The 19,669-nt window shown below is 35.1% G+C and overlaps 1 protein-coding gene across 2 annotated transcripts in view; it reads left to right on the top strand.

The window, feature by feature from the left end:
- Positions 1-19,669, top strand: part of HERPUD2 (HERPUD family member 2) — a 29,105-nt gene that overhangs the window by 1,410 nt on the left and 8,026 nt on the right. For both annotated transcript variants that reach the window (XM_034670404.1, XM_034670408.1), the window contains exons 3-5: positions 9,052-9,129; positions 12,152-12,265; positions 14,325-14,479. In XM_034670404.1, the coding sequence (XP_034526295.1) occupies positions 9,052-9,129; positions 12,152-12,265; positions 14,325-14,479 (347 nt within the window). The remainder of the gene's footprint in view (positions 1-9,051; positions 9,130-12,151; positions 12,266-14,324; positions 14,480-19,669) is intronic.

The following is a 19,669-nucleotide window of genomic DNA, read 5'->3' as shown; positions in this document are numbered from 1 at the left end:
ATTTGTTTGTCAGTACTTTCGATACAAATATTTTTAGTAGAGGAAATAAAAACTCTAAGGTATTTAAGTACTTGGAACAAACTAGATGGAACTCTCATTTTTTTTTTTCAGATCTTTTGTTTGAAAGTTAAGATTTACACAGGGGGTAACAGATTTGTTTAAAATTTTTATGCTTTACAGAAGATTTCCTATTGCATACGATTTATTTTATGCATTTTCAAAGTGGAAAATAGCTTTTCAAAATAGTCAGAATTGAAAGTCATAAACTTCATGGTACTGTTCATACCATAGCCAGAATACCATTCCTAAGTATATAAGTATATACTTGAGCACATATCTAAGTGTGTGTCTATATATATATAAGTATACATATATATATACACACATATAAGTATATATATGAATATATATGTGTTTATATGTATACATTTAGATGTGTGCTCAAGTATGTGCTTATGTGAGATCTTTATATTGTATGATTAACCAAAAGGGACTTGGTTTGCATTATGATAGACCAAGAGTTACCACTTTTCTAAAACTTTCTCTTTTTCAAAAATTATCTAAGAGAAGAGTGGTGTGAAACCCATTTACCTTACCTGCACCCAGAGGAAGCCAGCTTTTGGCAGGAGTTCTGCCCTCCTAGTACTAATCTCTAGTACCCATGTAGATCAGTTGGCTGCTTGAGGACAGATCAGTTGCAAACTTTTCTACACCCTATCTCCCTAACCCACCTGCTGCTCATACACACACTTCCAGGTTTAACTGTGGCAAACCTGACTTTCCTCTTCTCTTCCAGCAAGTCATCTCCAAGTGAATTTTTTTTTTTTTTTTTTTTTTTTTAGTTTTTATTCATTTATTTGACAGAGCACACACAAGCAGAGGGTGCTGCAGAGGGAGAGGGAGAAGCAAACTCCCCACTGAGCAGGGAGCCCAACGTGGGGCTGGATCCCAGGACCCTGGGATCATGACCCGAGCTGAAGGCAGATGCTTAACCCACTGAGCCACCTAGGCAACCCTCCAAGTGAATTGTAATAATGAAGTTTATTTCTAGGTTAATGAGAGTTGGTAGAACTGGGGGTGATGTTGTCTTAGAACTTCACTGAAAACTTCCTGTGGTTATTAGATTTGACAGGCTTACAGTCTAACTTATCACGAGAGAACTGATTCGAAGTGTTTTAGTTGTTGACTGTTTCATGATACCCCATAGGTAGTCTTCAGTATAGGAATTGGAGTACTGAAAGTTAACTTTATAAGATGGTTATTCAGAACAGAGAGCATATTGTAATATAGGCAATATTATATTAACATATTATGAAGGAAGTTTGGGTTCTTATGCACGCCCACAAAGACTGCGTAACACTAATTCTATGTTTAGGTGTCTTAAGTGCTATTTGGTGTTTAACAGAGATTATTTCTTATGTCTGATTCTTTGTACATCTGCCTGGTGCAGGTGGATGATTTGGAAGCAGAGTACGGTTCCAGTGCCTTATAGAAACAGATATTCTCCAGTAAGGAGTAGAAAAGTTGATGCTCTGGTCAGTACCGCTCTAATAGGGTCCGATGGGCCAAGGGTGGGTGGAGGGCCTTGGTCCCTGTGGGCAGTGACTTCTAGGAAAGTAGGAGCTGATAGAGGGAGATTTGAAGTTGTCCTTTTAGGATCTCTAAAATAGGTCACATGTCTACTGCTGTTAACAGAATTCTGGCTAAACTCTGCAAGAGTGTTTATGGTCTTAAGATTCTAGCTTGATGGTCAGATACTGATTTGACTTAATCACAGATAATCTCCACATGGGTATTTTAAATTCAGTTTTCCATCTATCAATAAACCCACAGCAAATATACGCTTTCCCACAAAAGCATATTTTCTTGGGCTTCATTTATTTATTTAATTAGGATTTTATTGACCTGGCATTTGCTGACTGTATGCCAAGTATGAAGGTGATGATGATTCCTTTGCTCTTATGAAGCTTAGGTCTAGTGGGGGATACAGATATGTAAGTAAAAATCTGTAATATTATGTGACTGGTGTTAAACAAGAGGGATGTACTGAATACTGTGGGGGCTTAGGGTGGGAATGGTCAGCTCTGAAGGGGAGGTAAGGGAATGTGTAGCTGTTTTAAGAAAAGGTTCACAGGGACATTTTTCTTAAAGAGTTGGTAACAGTTTTAAGCAGACAAGATAATAGCTGCTTTTTTTTTTTAACCTATTATTTCAGAGAATGTTGCTCTGATGATTCTTAATTTAATATAGCACTGTGTAAAAAGATTATAGATTCATAATGGGCTGTGGAGGGGAAGGTGTTTTCCAGTTAGGAAATAGGGCAGTTGCCATATTTATGCAAAACTTTACAGTGCCATCACTAAAAACCTCAGATGTGGTATCGAACTCTTTTGTAGTTTTGTTTAACTTTGAGTGGTATTGATAATTGGTTTAGGATTTGGTGTAGGAACTGGAAAGTGCATCAGTTCATGTTGATAGTATATATAGATAATTGTGAATTATGTTCTGATATGACATTTGTGATTACTTCATGACTTAAGATTTTCAGATCCTGAAATTGGCCTGTAGTGTGAAATAATTATTCTGTAATTTGGGTAATTGCCCCTGGGATGTGAAGGTACCTGTCAAGAAGGCCACTTTTACTTGAGTAGTTTCAGACTCTGATCTAGTTTAGGTTTATTTGCTAGAGATGTAAATATCAAAATAGTTGAATTTAGTGTTATTTAGTGGGATAGACTATCCTAGAGAAAACTTAAAAAGTAAGGCTCTCTAAATCTGATTAGGCATCTTTTCCATTATTGCTTCTTTCTTATTGTCTATTCTCATACACAAAAAATAACTAAGATGGACCTGACTCACCGTGAATTCAGTTTTGAGGGCAAACTATTCTGGGGCTTGCCTTGGCTCCTCGTTTTTCATTCTGAGGTCAGAATGCCTGTTGAATGTATCCTTTCGTTCTGGGTAGATTTCCTTTGTCTGGGTGCTTTGTACTGTTAAACTAAAGCAGTCAATTCCATTACTTACATCTTCTAGTTCTCCTGCTTGGCTAGGGAGGTTTGTTCTGCTTTCAAATTGCTCCTCTGCTCTGCGATTCTGTTAGAATTAAAGAAATAGGAATAGAACCAGTTGTATAGGTTTTTTTCTGAGAATATAACATTCCATAACCAAATTACCTACAGTTCAGATGGAAGTCTTAATTTCATTAGCAGTGGAAGTAGCTTGAATAATATAATTTGAGGTTTATATCTGCCTCATTTTTGTAATTCCCTGTTACCTTACTAAGGCAGGTCATTTTTAAAACTTAAGTATCTCAGAAGTGTTGACTTAAGGGGCTTAAATAATCCATACACATAAATAATTTTTGTTTTATAAGACTCGTCTTTAAAATTTTAGTGCATATGTTCAAGGGGTTTTCATGTCACATAGCAATATAGTTCGTATTTTTAAAACTTCGAACAGAGGTTATTATTAAATCGAGTGTGAAGATTGATGAAAAGCTATGTTTTGAATGAGTGTTGACTAAATTTGTTTTATTTAACTCCCGTGTTTTATTTCATCATGCATCAGTCTTTTTAAAGTAGGATTTTTCTAGAACTTTACGTTTCTCACTTCTACATAACAAACAGTGATTTCATGGTCTCAAATGCTTTTATTTAACTGTCATAGTTGGTGCTCAAATTTTAAACTTCCATTTACTAAGTGGTTGCCATGTATATTAGGCATTCTACTAAGTACTTTATGTTTTATCACATTTATTCCTCACAGACACCTTATGTTGTAGGTTTTATTTATTAGCTCTGTTTTATAGATAAGGAAACTGAGGCTTGACGATAGAACTCCTTAAGTAGTAGAATTGGAATTTGAACCCAGGTTGGTCTGACTTTGAAGCCTCAGTGCTTAAACCATTAATTCATATTGTATATAATGGTTATATGTAATAAGATGAAGAAAGGCATTTAGGCACCTGGCCATCTTAGCTGTATACTTACAAACTAAAAAGAAGTGAACTATAAAAAGAGGTGTATGTGTTTAGATGGTTTGTCATTTAAAGGCTGTAGATGAATGGATAACATAGCCTTAATAGTGTTCTAATGCGTGTCATGTTAGTGTGTGCTATTTCTGTTTATTTTGATAAATTTTCGGGAAGATATGGGAACCTAATATATATATTTTTTAAAGATTTTATTTATTTATTTATTTGACAGAGATAGAGACAGCCAGCGAGAGAGGGAACATAAGCAGGGGGAGTGGGAGAGGAAGAAACAGGCTCATAGTGGAGGAGCCTGATGTGGGGCTGATCACGCCCTGAGCCTAAGGCAGACGCTTAACCGCTGTGCCACCCAGGCGCCCCATGGGGAACCTAATATCTTAAGACCTCAGAGCACATTGCTTTGCTTTATCTTTTCATATCCTTGCTTGTTTGTATGAACCATAGCAGTCCTGTATTTTGGCATTCTCTGTTGTACGTATACCTGATTTGCAAATGGCCCGTGATTGGAAACATTTAAGCAGAGGATGTCCCTTTGGAGTTCTAGAGGAACTTATTTTTTAAGTTCCTGTATGCTAGTTTTGTTTACTGTTGTTGCAAGGAGGTAAGAGGTAGAGGCAGTTTGGGTAAACCACGCTTCCATTTACAGTGCTTCTGAATTCTCTGGGGCTTTAAATTGGGTGAATTTAGTGGGAGTGGGAGGAAGGTTTGTTGCAGTACAAATTCATAGAATTCATTTCCCACAGAAACGATACGTTGTATACCTTCTGGGAACCACCTCTTTAAAGCTATTTGACACTTGTGACTGAGCTATATGTAAGTATGGAAATACTAATGATTACCACTTTCAAGGGACTTGAATTCTAGTTCTTCGAACTAACATATACTTTGAAGATTTTTAACTAAGCTATTTGATTATGTTGATGTCAGATATATTAAGAACGTGATTTTTTTAAGCCATCCATAATGAGAGACTGTATTTAGTTCCTCATATACAAAATTTATTATTTATTATTATTAATTTATTATATTAATTGCACAAATAATTTATTATTTATTTATTTATTAATCTGTTAATCTCACATACAAATTTAATCACCAACAAGGTGAATTTCTAGAAATATGAATCTGTTGTTGATTTTGTAAACTCAGCTATAGGACTCTTGTGAATATTTTAAATGCATTAGGGATGCATAGTATTTTGTCTGTTTTTGATACCTGATTAAACATTAAACAAGCCAGATACTTTAGATAGTATATGTAAACCTTTTAGAAAGAAAAAATCTCCCCAGTTTATGGTTTATTTTTGCATATTATACTAGCTGATGAGCTTCCCTCACCTTGGTTTTTAGCAACGTCTGTTAAGTGGGTGGCAGAATTTTGGGGGCCAATTAGTTATTTATTTGGAGTGGACTTGTTCTGTCTCTGGGCTCCTCAGAGTACCATCAGGATGTTTCTAACTTGGTAATTTAGCTGCCTCTGCTCTACCATATAATACCAGGTACCATGTATCACTAGGCTTTGTTTAGTGGTGAGCAGTAGAGGCAGTGAGAGTAGCGTTATCTGATAGGATTTGCTGACTGCTGGATGTAGGGTGTGAGCAACAGGAAAAATGGTGGTGGTGGTAACATAGATGGTCAAATATATATGTATCTATGTAGCCAATGTCTTAACAGTGGACTTTTAATTGGCAATTTAATTAGTACTTTGTTTTAGATTTACCAATCCTGAGCCTTCTGGATTTTTATATTGAAAGGGTACCACGTGATTTTTTTTTTTAATTGAGAGAAAAACGAACTTTTCTTGTGTTAAGCTACTGAGATTATGGAGTTTGTTATAGGAGGTAGCATTACTTAACCTAACTAATACAGAAATGGATTTTCACTCAAGATAAACGATGCGTTATTAGCAGGTGTGGATAAATAAAATTGTGTCACTTTTATAAGTGAAATTGAATTTGAATTGAGATCTCAAAGTCTGTATTTTTCGTAATACTCTAGTTTATGTTCCAAAACAGCTAGTTGAAAGTTCAACCAGCTGATTACTGTGTTGTCTGTTATCATGTCTAACTACTGGTTTTCCAGATATTTAAATTAATTTATTGATATTTAAAGTGAAGAGGCAATTATTTTAGCAACATAGAAAAATTTTCAGATCTTCTCACCTAAGTTAGGCCCATGAAAATTCCTTTTTCTCTGGTTTTCAATCACAGTAAAATTAAAGAATTCCTTTCTCCTTTTAAAATTTCTGATTATTTGAAGGCATTTGAATATTTAATTTCAAGAAACAATTTTATTGAACCTATAAATCACATACTGTAAAACTTGCTCTTTAACATGTACAACTCAGTGGTTCTTAGTTAATTCACAAAATTGTGCAGTTATTATGACTGTCTAATTTCAGAACATTTTTGTTACCTCAGAAAAGAAAACGTATACTCACTAGTAGTCCCTTTCCATTCTTGGTAACTACTGATCTACTTTCTGTCTATGGATTTGCCTATTCTGGAAATTTCATATAAATGGCATCATAGTATATGTGGTCTTTTTTTTTTTTTTTTTGTCTAGCCCCTTTCACTTAGTATAATGTTTACAAGGTTCACCCACATTATAGCATGTATGCGTTCTTCATTGCTTTTTATGGCCGACTAATATTTATCATATGTATTTATCATATTTTGTTTATTCATTCATCAGTTGATTGACATTGGGGTTGTTTTTACTTTTTGGCTATTGTGACTAATATTGTTTTGGACATTCTTATGCAAGTTATTGTGTGGACTTATATTTTCAGTTTTCTTTGGTATATACCTAGGAGTGGAAGGAATTGGGTATATCCTGAGACATTGGGTAACTTTTTTTTAAATTTATTTATTTTAGAGAGAGAGCATGAACAGGGGGAAGGGCAGAGGGAGAGGGAGAGAGAATCTCAAGCAGCCTCTGTGATGAGCGTAGAGCCCTCCGCGGGGCTCGATTTCATGACCCTGAGATTGTAACCTGAGCCAAAACCAAGAGTCTCCTGCTTAACCGCCTGAGCCACCTAGGTATCACCCATCGGGTAACTCTTTGTTTAACTCTCTGAAGAACTGCCAGACTTTTTCATAGAGGCTGTTCCATTTTATATTCCTACCAGCAGTGTGTGAGGGTTCCAATTTCTCCACATTCTCATCCATACTTGTTTTTGCTTTATGTACTTTGTGGGGGGCATGCCATGTAATTTTGTTATATTATTGTATTCTGCCTTTTTGAAAATTAATATTCCCTTGTTGTGGAAAGATAAAAGTTTATTCAAAGTTGACTCAGTTGATATTTATTTTGTTGACTGTGGTAACATTGCAGTTATTTGGGGAAAAAAAAACCCCAAAAAACCTGTTCCAGATACATTCTGTTTTCACAGGCAAAAAAAAATGATGTGTGATATTTGTTTTAAAACTCTCTTTCCCCTCAAAAAGGCAATGGAGGATAGATGAAACAAGAATAGCAAAATACTGATAATTGTTAGAGTTGAATATTTGGGAGTTCTTGAAGATGGTACCTCGGGGTTCATTTTATTCTCTCCACCTTGGGTATGTTTGAGAATTTTCATAGTAAAGTAAAAAAAAGTCATAAAACTGATGTCCTTTATACAGAATGTTATGACATAGAATTATCTATTAAGTGTTTGGACTGATGGAAAAATGATAGTTTATGATGACTGTAGTATTTATCAAAGAAACTTTTTTAGTTTCCAGCTAAATTAATAAGTATATTATGGAAACTTATAAAGCATTATAGAATTCATTTTGTCCAAGGGTTAAATCAATTATTATCTACTAAGCTTTTATCTTATGTTATATAATTCACTATTCATTCCCCACTCAATATTTATATTATTGATTGAAATTTCAAGATCTGTGATATGTATTAAAAAAACACCTCCTGTGTTGATTTGGTTGTTTATATACAGGAATTTGAACTTGTGCATTTTAGGAATGGCATGCTCAAAAATAGTTCCAGAGAAGCTAGATTATTCCTAACAGCTAAGTATCTTGGAAAGACAGCTATACCTTTCTCTTCATCTTGGGTACCTAAGAAACCCTGAACCACAGATCTTATTCAGTATGATAGTTTCTATTATGATTACTTTTAATATAAGACCCTTTTTAGTAGCCATGCTGAATACATACTTCTGTTTGAAAATTGTTACAGTTGTTGCTTGGATTTGGCATATTTAACGATTGTTGATATAGCTAATATTTAATTGTTTTAATAGAATTCGTGGAACATCTGCCTATTTAGGAGGTCTTATGGGGGCCGTAAATAAATACTTTGATCTTAAATACTTTAATACTAGCAGTGTGAGCACTTAGCAGATTTATCATACGTACAAAATAGGGCAGAAGTAACCAGAACGTATTTCCTATTCTTGGTTTCATATAGAGATGGAAGCTGAATCTCTGTGTACTTGAGTTGATTTTTCTTTAGTCTTGTGTTTTTGAAAAATGTATAGAGGTATTTGCAGGAATAATAAAAACTAGAATAGTTACATAAAACTGTAACTAAATCCAAATTGCTCTTGAATTAAAACCAATAAATTGTTCTGTATGATGTTAGTAAAGAAGAAAATAAATCTTGTGTGTTCTTTTTGGTTATAAATACTGACAAAACAATTTGAAATAACCGTGGTGACCTTGAAGTTTTATCCCGTTGTTGACTATTACTACTAGAAGGCCAGCCATCTTCTCATTTATAGTGTTAAAGGTTTTTAATGATAGTCACACATGCATTGCATTATGGCTTAAAAGGCAAACTTCCAGTTTACCTTTTTTCCCTTGTTTTTTAAAAAAATGGTAATTACCTGTATTTTATTATATCTACCTATCTGTATTTTATTATAGACTACCATTTGCTGAGCTCTTAATGTCTTAAGTAGAATTTGGGGAAAAAATTCTTAAATTATGTCAGTTTTCTGCTTATCTGTGCCTAAAGGACGTTTTACTTTACTCATATTTAGGCATGTTATTCCCAACTTCCAGTTTGTATAATTAGAAAAAGTTGAATTCTTTTCTTTGTCCCATTTCTTAGTTGACGAAGGATCAGAGATTGGTGTATTCGGGCAGACTGCTTCCCGATCATCTGCAGCTGAAAGACATTCTCAGAAAAGTAAGCTTTTCTAACCACTGTTTGATACCAGATACATTCAGAGTGTGAAAAGAGATATGTTCTGAAGTCTTATCGATATCCAACTAGTTCCATTTTTAGATACTTAAAATCAACCGTTTTGGGTAGCATAACAGCTAAACATGAATTAGAGAGTAAGGAACCTAATGATAGATTCTAGTTAGTTTAGGTAATAGTTTTGTATATCCATCTGATAGCTAAATATGAAATAGGATTATGTGGTTCTGTCCAGGTATTTGTCATCCTATGTAAGAAAGCAGTATTGACTTATCAGTAGTGCAGGAGTAGAGTATTCAAGTAGTGGTGAAGGATTTTCATTGATAATCTCTTCTCTCTTAAATCCCCTTTTGACCAAACTGCATGATGTTTTAATACAAGTTGCTTGAGGTAGGAGTTTAATTTCAGAACAGGAAATGAAAGGAAGTCTCATTGGTTGATCAGTTGGCAAACTTTGAATGCTGGTGCTAAGAGCTAAAATATATTTCAACGTGGTTTTTTGACAGTTAGCTTGAATTCTAGTTATTATAATGGCAGCTCTTAGCTCATGTTCATTTGTGAAATTATAGAACTTTTCTGCATTTGAGATGCTTTTTATTTGTGAATATAGCGAATCAAATACCTAGCTTTTATGTTTCTCCTTAACTCTTTGACTTAACTCTTAATGTTCTTTTGGATATCCCTAATCTGATTTAGAAGATCTATATCCTCTCCTCTATGTTTATGGTCACCTGTGGCAAACTTTAAAAAAATCATATACTGGTATTTTTCTTCTGTTTAGATAGTTGAAATTTTAGCTTTGCCAGTGGTGACTTCTTGCTGTCATTTTCATTTTAATCAGGTAGTTTCAGGTTGCCAAAGTGGTTTAACAACCTCTCTTCCGTGTCCCCCCCCCCAATAGTGGAATTGCAGCAGATTTTTTTCCCCCTTTTTTTTTTTTTTTTTTTTTTTTTTTTTAAGTTAGCCCTTAGGCCCGATGTGGGGCTTGAATTCATGACCCTGAGATCAAGAGTCTCATGCTCTACTTCATGACCCAGCCAGGTGCCCTGATAGACTTGAGTCTTCGGAGCAGTTTTAGGTTCACAGCACAATTGAGCAGAAGGTATAGAGATTCCCCATATACCCTATGTCTCTACACATGCCTAGGCTACCCCACTAACAAAATTCCACATCAGAGTGGTATATTTGTTACAACTGACATTGTACACAGTGTATTTATTACACTGATGCAGCATTATCATCAAAAGTCCATAGTTTACATTAGGGTTCACTCTTGGTGTGGTATAATTTATGGGTTTTCACAAATAAATAATGACAATGTATCCACCATTATAATATCCTGAAGAATGGTTTCACTACGCTAGAAATCCTCTGTGCTTCACCTGTTCATCTTTCCCCCTGTGTTTGTGCTTAAAAACATTTCTGCTATATGCTCTTTGAAATACAAATTTATTTATAATTTTAATCTAAGGATGGCTAGAGTATGCATATGAATATTTTTTAAAAGGTTTTTGCTCCCATAAATGATTTCTGACCAGAAGAGTTAAAATAAAAATGCTTCAGAGGACTGTTGTGCCCTTTATATAAAACATTTTGAACACTATGTTTATATTTTGAACAGATCTTGAAAGCGTTTTTGTTAAAGTCAGTGTACTCCTTTATTTTTTTTTAGGTAGATGCTGCCATTAGCTTTACCTGTTTAGTTATAAAATGTTTTGCAGAAACATTCTCCAAAGGTGAATGAAAACTATTAATTGTGATTAATATGACCTTTGAAACTAAGTTTCTAAGGATAAACATCTTATACTTGGATGCTTTTTAGTATTCTGTATTCTGAAGCTAAGAGGACATTAAATCAGGTGTGCTTTCTACCTACCTTCCAAGTATAGCTCATGTCATGCTGTCTCTGGGAATGCTTTTTCTCTAGCATTCTAACCCTATTAACTTGTTAAGCAATTGTAATTTGTGCTTCTCAGTTTTGTGCAAAAGACTTTTTTATATATTCCCTAATTGTGCTTTATTGTGGTGTTCTGATATTTTAACAATATCATGAGTCTCTTTAGGTGAGGGGCTGACTCTTACCCTTTTTTGGGTTCACCTCAGAATTAAGCACAATTCTGGATTAATGAGAGGCAGTTGATAAATTCTTAGTTTCTGGTAGCTTTGTTTCTCTTTCTCACAACTGGGAATCTTTCTTTTCTTCCTGCCCCCTTTTCTTTATCATTCTGTTGTTTTCTTTTTTCTTTTTTTAAGTTACTGAGCCATCTTTTGTTCTTCTCCCCCTCCTTTATTTTCTCTCCTTTCTTCATCTTATATACTAGCTTAATGCCTAGTAGATTCATGAAATCACTAAGCTTAAATGCCATTCCTAATCCTTACTAGAATATTTTCCTTTAGTCGTAGTTGTAAATTTATGTGGAAACACATGGAATATGTACAGAATGTAGTTCAAACATACACTTTAAATCTGCGTATAATTGTTATAGGTAAAACTAGTTTTTGAATTTAAAAAAACCTATACATCACCTTGCTAAAATTAAGGCAAATGAGAGTAGGTGCAGTTGAGTTTCTTTATTATGGCTGCAAAGTCTCAAGTAATGGAAGTATTTTCACTACTCAAAGTTTGTAGGCCTAAGGTTCAATGTGACTATTAGTTTTGATATTAAGGTGCTAGATGTCTTTATGTGGAAGTAGTAGGTTGCACTGATGCAATTTCGCAGCAACTGCTTGCTTCAAGACTCCTTGATATACAGAGTAATTTTTCATATAGTAGGTACTGCATATTTAGATGGTTTTCTAAGCATGGAGAGTATATTGAATTCAGAAGGGCCCCAGATGCTAAAAGGGTAAATTACCATACCTTCAAATGGCAATAATTTATTGCTAATAAATTGCTATGCTAAAAAGGAACTTAAAATTTGAGTAAAATATTTCAGCTTAGCTACTGACTTTTTGAACTATACATTTTCCAGTACTACCCTTTCAATGTAATCTTCTTTAATTTTAGCAAGATGAGTATCATATGGTTCATCTAGTATGTACTTCTCGGACTCCTCCCAGTTCTCCAAAATCCAGCACCACTAGAGAAAGTCATGAAGCATTGGCATCCAGCAGCAATTCTGTGAGTTGTTTGGGGAGGAGTAAATGTTGAAGTTTTCTGATTATCCTTTTAAGTGAAAAACAGAACAATTGGAGCTTGTGGGTTGTGAGATTGTGTTTAGAACAGCTTGAGTTAGTCATTTAAACTTTTTTTTTTTTTTTAAGAGATCCAGTGCACAGTGTTATCTCTGGAAGCTTGAGTTATTTGCTATATGGATCGAAGATCCAATCTTCAGGGGTTAAATACTAAAATACTCAGAAAACAGAGTGATGATATGATTACCTAATTTAAAATCTAGGACCAGTAAAGTTTCAAAAATATTAAAGGTACTTGATATACTGTATTTTATTCAAGGTGGATTAAATTATTTAAAATTTGAATATGCTAATTCTTCTTGAAGTAGATTGCTTGGTCAAGAATTTTTAAAATCAGTGGATTTGGGCATACATTTCAACTTCAGGAGGAAAAATTACTTCACCTACTCAGTTCTTTCAGACTTGGGTATTCATTTTTTCCTTCTTATTTTTCTATCTGCCTAAAATTGTTTTGGGAATTTTTAAAATGTTGAATTTTTCAACTTAGACATACTCATACAAGTTTTAAAGACAAATTCTTTATGTGAAATTATTTTTGGTTTCCCATTAAATTTTTATATGATACCTTTGGTGGTGAGAGAAAAGGATTGGATGATTGGAAGGTTGCTTTAAACCTCTTGGGCAAAGAACTTACATACTGCTAAGTATACTTTCCTACTTGTTAAGAATCTAGCCAAAACTTGAAGGAGGGGATGGATGGCAGAGGTGATAACTAGTTGAAGGATCTTTCAGTTATTACTATTTTACTGCTTCTTTAAGAAATTATATCCTTCAGTTGCTATGTTTAGTTAGTATGGCTTCAGTGGTAAGTATTTTCAGCACTAGCTATGGGAATTTATCTTTCAGTAAACTGAAGTTTGGTTTATCAGTAAACCCAAGGGTCTTTCTATGTTTCCTACCTTTCATAAGAAGGGACAAAACTTTGGCATTGGCACAGAGTTTAGGATATAGTCTTTGGACACAGTTGTGTTGCTTCAGTTTTTGTTAAGAAAGACCTCTCCTGACTTGTCTCGTGGTTCCTCAGCCATGATTTCATGTCATTACTATATATATTCAGTTTTTGCAGGCTGTGTTATGAAAATATGAAAGTATCAAGGGAAAATTAAGCTGAATTACCCTTCATTTTTTTATGGCTGAGAAATTTCAATGGGATTTGAGATGTCTTAAAAATCTAGTCATGAAAGAGTTATCTAATAAGGTCAGAAAAAATTAGTTCTAGCAAAATTAGGCTGTGCTGCCAAATAGCTATGCCTTTCTTCTGTTACTTTTTAAAAAAAAATGACTACCATATTATGCTGGTCCATTTAATGAGAAATTTTGACAAAAAGGAAGCCTTTACCAGTTTATGTCCCTAAAAATCAGACTCCCTAGACTGATTAGGTAGACACCTACTTTATGTGGAATAACCTCTTAAAAAAAGCTTTGTTAGTTTTGCAAAAGACCGCTGTCCTAGGCAGGCAACTTTTACATAGCAGGACTTAGGAAGATAGACATACAAAAAGACAGCCAGTCAATAGGAAGGCAGTACAGGCAAAATGTGATTTTAATGAAGTTGGAAGGAAGTTAAAATTATATTGTGTCTGGCTATTTAATATATCAAATGTAATTATGTTTTAAATTTACATAAAACGTGTGACAAACTATTTTCAAACAGCAACAAATTGGGGTGGTCTTCAAGTGGTTATATTTTTAAAGTTATTGAATCTGTGAGTTAATGACATCATCAGAACATGAGACTTTTAAAATCTTGATTGGTATCTTGTTCATTTTGTAAAAAAACATATTTTTGATTTTCTGAACTCTTAATCTCATCAGAATTAAAATACCGGCCTAATATTGCTGGACACAAGATTCAAATCAGTATATTTCTAAAATTCATTTTTTGCAAAGGGATTTCATAAATGCATTTTTAACACTGTGTCTCTAATCTCATGATTGCAATGAATTAAATCTCCTTGAAGAAATAATTACATTTTTGTTTGTAGAGTTCAGATCAGTCAGGATCAACAACTCCATCATCCAGTCAAGAAACCTTGTCTTTAGCTGCCAGTTCTTCCTCAGAAGGATTGAGGCAACGTACCCTTCCACAAGCACAAACCGACCCAGCACAGAGTCATCAGTTCCCCTATGTAATGCAAGGGTGAGTGAAATCCTAGTTGTGGGCCTTTTAAAAATCTGTTACTCCTGACTTTCAGGGTAGCCCCTCTGCAATAATCAAAGTATATTGGAAATTTATTCATATTCTTCCTTATACATTTTGAGAATTAGGGGATTAAGTAGAGCAGTGCTTTTGAAAGCTGGCCATACCTCAGGATCATCTAGGGCAGTGCTTTTCAGTCTGTAATGTTTGCACTAATCACTCGGGGAACTTGTTAAGCTACAAGTCTGATTCAGTAAGTCTGATGGGCCTGAGATTCTGCATTTCCAACAAGCTCCCAGGTGATGCTGATGCTTCTGAGGCTTTGACCACACTTTGAATAGCAAGGCTCTGGGTAACTACAAAAAATTTTTTTAGTCAGTTTCACTATGGATCTACTCAAATTAGCTTTCTGGGAGGCAGATGGGTAAGGGAGGGTGTTCTTGGAAGAGTTAAGGCCCAATATTCTGTTTTGAAAAACTTCCATAGGTGTTTCTGATCAGCCAGGCGTGGTAACAACTGAGGTAGGGTAAAACTGTGGTGTAGTTTAAAGATATGTTCACCGCTGCATGTTATCTAGAGTCTTTGTTAGAGAAGTTTACTCAAGAGGCTTGCTATGGCTACGTTATAATTAGCAAATATAGCAGACTTCTTGGATTAGGCAGTTCTAGGGGGAAATGCAGCCAACAGCCACAGCACATCCTTCAGACACCTCAAAGAGTAGGATCCTGGAGAATACGGTTTGGACCTGGGTAATGTATGAAACCAAGGTATTTAACTGGGGTACTATTATTTGTTATTGGAGTAAAGGAAACATGAGTAATAGATAGTGAGATCGTTTTGTATTTACAGCATGCTGTGGTCCTGCTGTGTGTGGAAGTGCTCCAGATCTGTGATCGTGAGGCTAGAAATAAGGAAATAGCTAGGACCTCAGAATGGTAGAAGCGACATAACCAAGGAGTAGCCGTTGACGGCCATGTTAAACAGGATAGAATAAACATTCAGATACTTTTTACTTAGAGCTTTAGACTTAATTCACTTCTTTTTCTTTTATATTGAATTATATTTGACGTAGAACATTATGTAATTAAGGTGTACAGCAAAACTCAATTTTTAATGTTGAAGAACAAAGCTGAATATATGGCCAAATATAAGGAAACTCATTGTCTTCTATTCCTTGAATGTGAAATTTTTTCTGTAAAAGTAAGTATTTACATAAGGCTAATGGTAGGTTTTTATGAAGAACCTATGAAACTGTTTTTGTTTTTAGAAAATGATTATTGTGAACCAAAACTTAGTAATGTTCACAGGGTTTACGTCATGGAATAGTAGCTTAAAATATTTTCTGTCTTACGACAGTAATTCATTTCCTCTCTTTTTTTGCAGAATAAGACAGTTTCAGTTCCTGTCAATTTATACAGTGATTTTACTTATTTGGTGATAGTGCTGGAAAGTATAATGAGTATAATGCATATAATAATCCTGGAAGAATATATAATGACATGTTAATAATGAAAATAAGATTTTTAACTCTCATACTGAATGTATTTTATAATAAAGCTTATAAGTTGGAGGTCTTCAGAATAATACCGTAGATATCTTGGGAAAAGACTAATAATTTCTCTTAATAATTTCTAGTGAGGAAATCAACATGAGATGAAAGCGTTCAGCTCTTAACAATGTATTAAACAGATCAGAAAAATGTGAAATAGTGTTTATTTTGCCAAATGTAAGTATTAAAATGATGAACAATCAAATCTTTAAAGATATTACAGCTTTACTTAGGGAATATATTACTAGATGAGTCATGTTTGGTGTCCGATCGGGAAGGTGGTACAGTGTGGTGACTGTACAGATTCTGCTGGCTTGCCTTGGTTCGGATCTATCTTCTGACTAGCTTGGGCAAGTCTTTTCCCTGCTTTGCTTCAGTTTGCTCATTATCTGGAGATAGTAGTACTTATGCAGGGTTCCAGTGTGGATTAAGAGAGTTCATGTATGTAAAGTGTTTAATGATGTGTTAGCAATTACTTACAAATTCATTCATACTTACAAGAGAATGTTGTACATTGATTCTGCAAATGAATTTGAATGAATGAAGCTAGTACTAGGTGCTGGAAAATACATGTATTTGGGAAGAGCACTTTCTGATATACAAAGCAATTTACTGAAAGTTTAATAGATTATTCAGTTTAATAATGAATATAATTTAACTTAATCTCATAGGTGTAATTTTTTACTAACGAAGATTTTAAATCTATCTTTAAGTAGATTTTGTTTAATATAGGCTTTAGCCGTAAATGTGCAAGAGCAGTGATTTAGTGACCTTGCTGAACTCACCCAATGAAATGTAAGCTCTGCATTCCTTTTTCAAAATTCAGTACAGCTCACATTTAACTAGTCACATATTTTTCCCCATGTAGGTTAGTGTTCTCAGTCTTTAGTGAGCTTGTTAAAACTGCTAAATCCTGGTCTCTACTCCTGAGATTTTGAATCACTAAGTTTGGGGTGGTGCTCAGGAATTTGCCAACTTATTACTCTGGGAACCTCACTTTGAGAAATCTATACAGGTGATTATTTGCCTATATCTAGGTCTTGAGGAAATATGAGAAGACCAAAGCAGTACACGTACACATTGGCTGTCTATAATGTCACATTTATAAATCCTGACTGTTTTGGACTCAGTCTGTTGCGGTGTCACATTTATTTACTTTAACTCCAAAAATTACTGGTTGGGTTATAGAATACCCACTATTGTGTACATCAGTTTTTCCCCCTGAAATACTAACAGCTTTTTTTTTTTTTTTTAAAGATTTTATTTATTTATTTAACAGAGAGAGACAGCCAGCGTGAGAGGGAACACAAGCAGGGGGAGTGGGAGAGAAAGAAGCAGGCTCCCAACAGAAGAGCCTGACGTGGGGCTCGATCCCAGAACTCCGGGATCATGCCCTGAGCCGAAGGCAGATGCTTAACGACTGAGCCACTCAGGTGCCCCTAACAGCTTTGTTTTTTAATTAACAAAAATAAAACCTACTCATTGTACCCTTCCATATTGCCTGGTTTTTTTAAAAAGTAAAAATTGCAGGGGCGACTGGGTGGCTTTGTTGGTTAAGTGTCTGACTCTTGATTTCATCTCAGGTCATGATATTTGGGTTGTGAGATCGAGCCTTTTGAAGTGTCTGACTCTTGATTTCGGCTCGGGTCATGATATTAGGGTTGTGAGATGGAACCCTTCATCAGGCTTCATGCTGAGCGAGGAGCCTGTTTAATATTCTCCCTCCCTCCCCACCCCCCCAAAAGTAAAAATTGCTTACAGCTCACCACCTAGAAATAACTATTACTAATATTTTTGTAATATCCTTTCACTTTTCTAAGTAAACTTTTTAAAAAAATATAATTTAGCCAGGACATATTTCCAGTTCAAATATAAATCTACCACATTTAAAGTCTTAAGTCACAGGGCACTCTGGATGAATTCTTATATTCACACTAATGTTTTTTAGACTTTTGTTCAACATTCGGGTGATTTAGCTCTGGAGTGGAGGTGGGAGTGGGGAATAAAGAGCAGGGAGAAAGACCATTAGAGGCAGTGCCCAAACAGCAAAATAAAAGCCCTGCAGCTAACCAGGAAGTTCAAAGACCAATTATTATTATTTGAACATGAACATGCTTACAAGGCCTTTAATCCCTTTCCCACCACCCCAAGCAGCTTATTGAAATATTCCCTCCGCATATGTGGAGTTCTCCTGAGAGAAGATCCAAAAAGTACAAGTTTCTCCACTTGTTTATGTTCTGGTAATGCCTTAGTTTAACATACTGGTTGGCTACCCCTGAGCCGTCTTCTGTACCCATTTCTTGTTGGAAACAGCCTTTGTTCCACACTTTGCCAATCATATTCTTATTATGCACCACCCAGTTCAAAGCCCTTCTTTCCAGGGAGACTACTTTGATGCATGCAGGACATTTTCTCTTCCCAGCTTTATCTCTGTGTGTCTCAGCATCTGGTGTCCATATATTTAAAAAAGTTTATGATTTTTCGTTTTGTGGATATGCCAGTTTGCTCACTCTTCTATTGATGAAGAATGTCTTTAGTTGGTCTTACTCCACAATGACCTCAAAATCTCAGTGGCTTACAACAACGTGCTTCATTTTTCTTGTTCAAGTCTTGTTAGTCACTCAGGACAGCTCTGCTTCAGGCTGTAGGTTGAGTTCTGGTCTGTTTCATGTTTCTCACTCTTTGAACTAGAAACTCTCTAGGACAGATTCTTATGACAAATGACAGGAACAGAAGAGGGGAAGCTAACCCCTGAACACATTTACAACCTCTGCATGTGTCACATGCACATTAGCCAAAATAAGTCACATGGCCATGCTCAATAGCACTGAGGTATTGGCAAGTTACCAGTGGTGTGCTGGTAAATGCTTACCAACTGGCTTTTTGCGGGGGAGGGGGATGAATAAAGTGATTTGTAGCAGTTGCTGATTTCTCTGGTATTAAGTACTTTCACCATGGCTGATTTCAAGATACCAAGGGTTGGCTCACAAAATTCCTGAACTTGAGCAGTTAAGTCTGTGAGCCAATATTCGCTAGCAGAAGCCAGCTTTGCCACTGTATGCCAGACAGTATGCATGTATAATCCTGTTAGAGAAGAGTGAAGAATTGGGACAATATTCTATTATAAATGTTTGGGTTGTTTAATTTCTTCCCACTAAACTTCACTACAATCAATATTCTTAAATACTTACGTGTTAGCAGTTATTCTTTTAGGATAAGTTGTAAGAAGGAGAATTCCTGGGTCAAAGTGTTTCTTAAGACTTTTTGAGACTCTTAAAGACTATTGCAAAATTGCAGTGAAGAAAAGTTGTACCAGTTTGTTCTCACAATAACAGTTGTTAAAGAGTCTGATTCCCCATACAAATATGTACTTGCCAGTGTGATAAATTGGAATGTTCCTGTTTTAATTTGAGTCACGATAAAGAGACATTCTTTTTGTTTTGTTTTGTGAAATACTTATTTGTTGGTGTGTTGCTACTTTTGAAAATTCATTTGTGACAGTTCTCTATCCAAAAGAATATTAATAATACTAATAAAGCACTTGGTACAAGCTAAGCATTGTGTTAAGCACGTACACGTGCTATAATTCAGTGCTATACATTGACTTTTACATTGACTCTGTGGTCTAGGTACTATTTTCT

Source organism: Ailuropoda melanoleuca, chromosome 1 (assembly GCF_002007445.2).
Source record: "Ailuropoda melanoleuca isolate Jingjing chromosome 1, ASM200744v2, whole genome shotgun sequence".
Classification (NCBI taxonomy): Eukaryota; Metazoa; Chordata; class Mammalia; order Carnivora; family Ursidae; genus Ailuropoda; species Ailuropoda melanoleuca.
The sequence above is the reverse complement of the archived record's forward strand: the minus strand, read 5'-3'. Positions and strand labels throughout refer to the sequence as shown.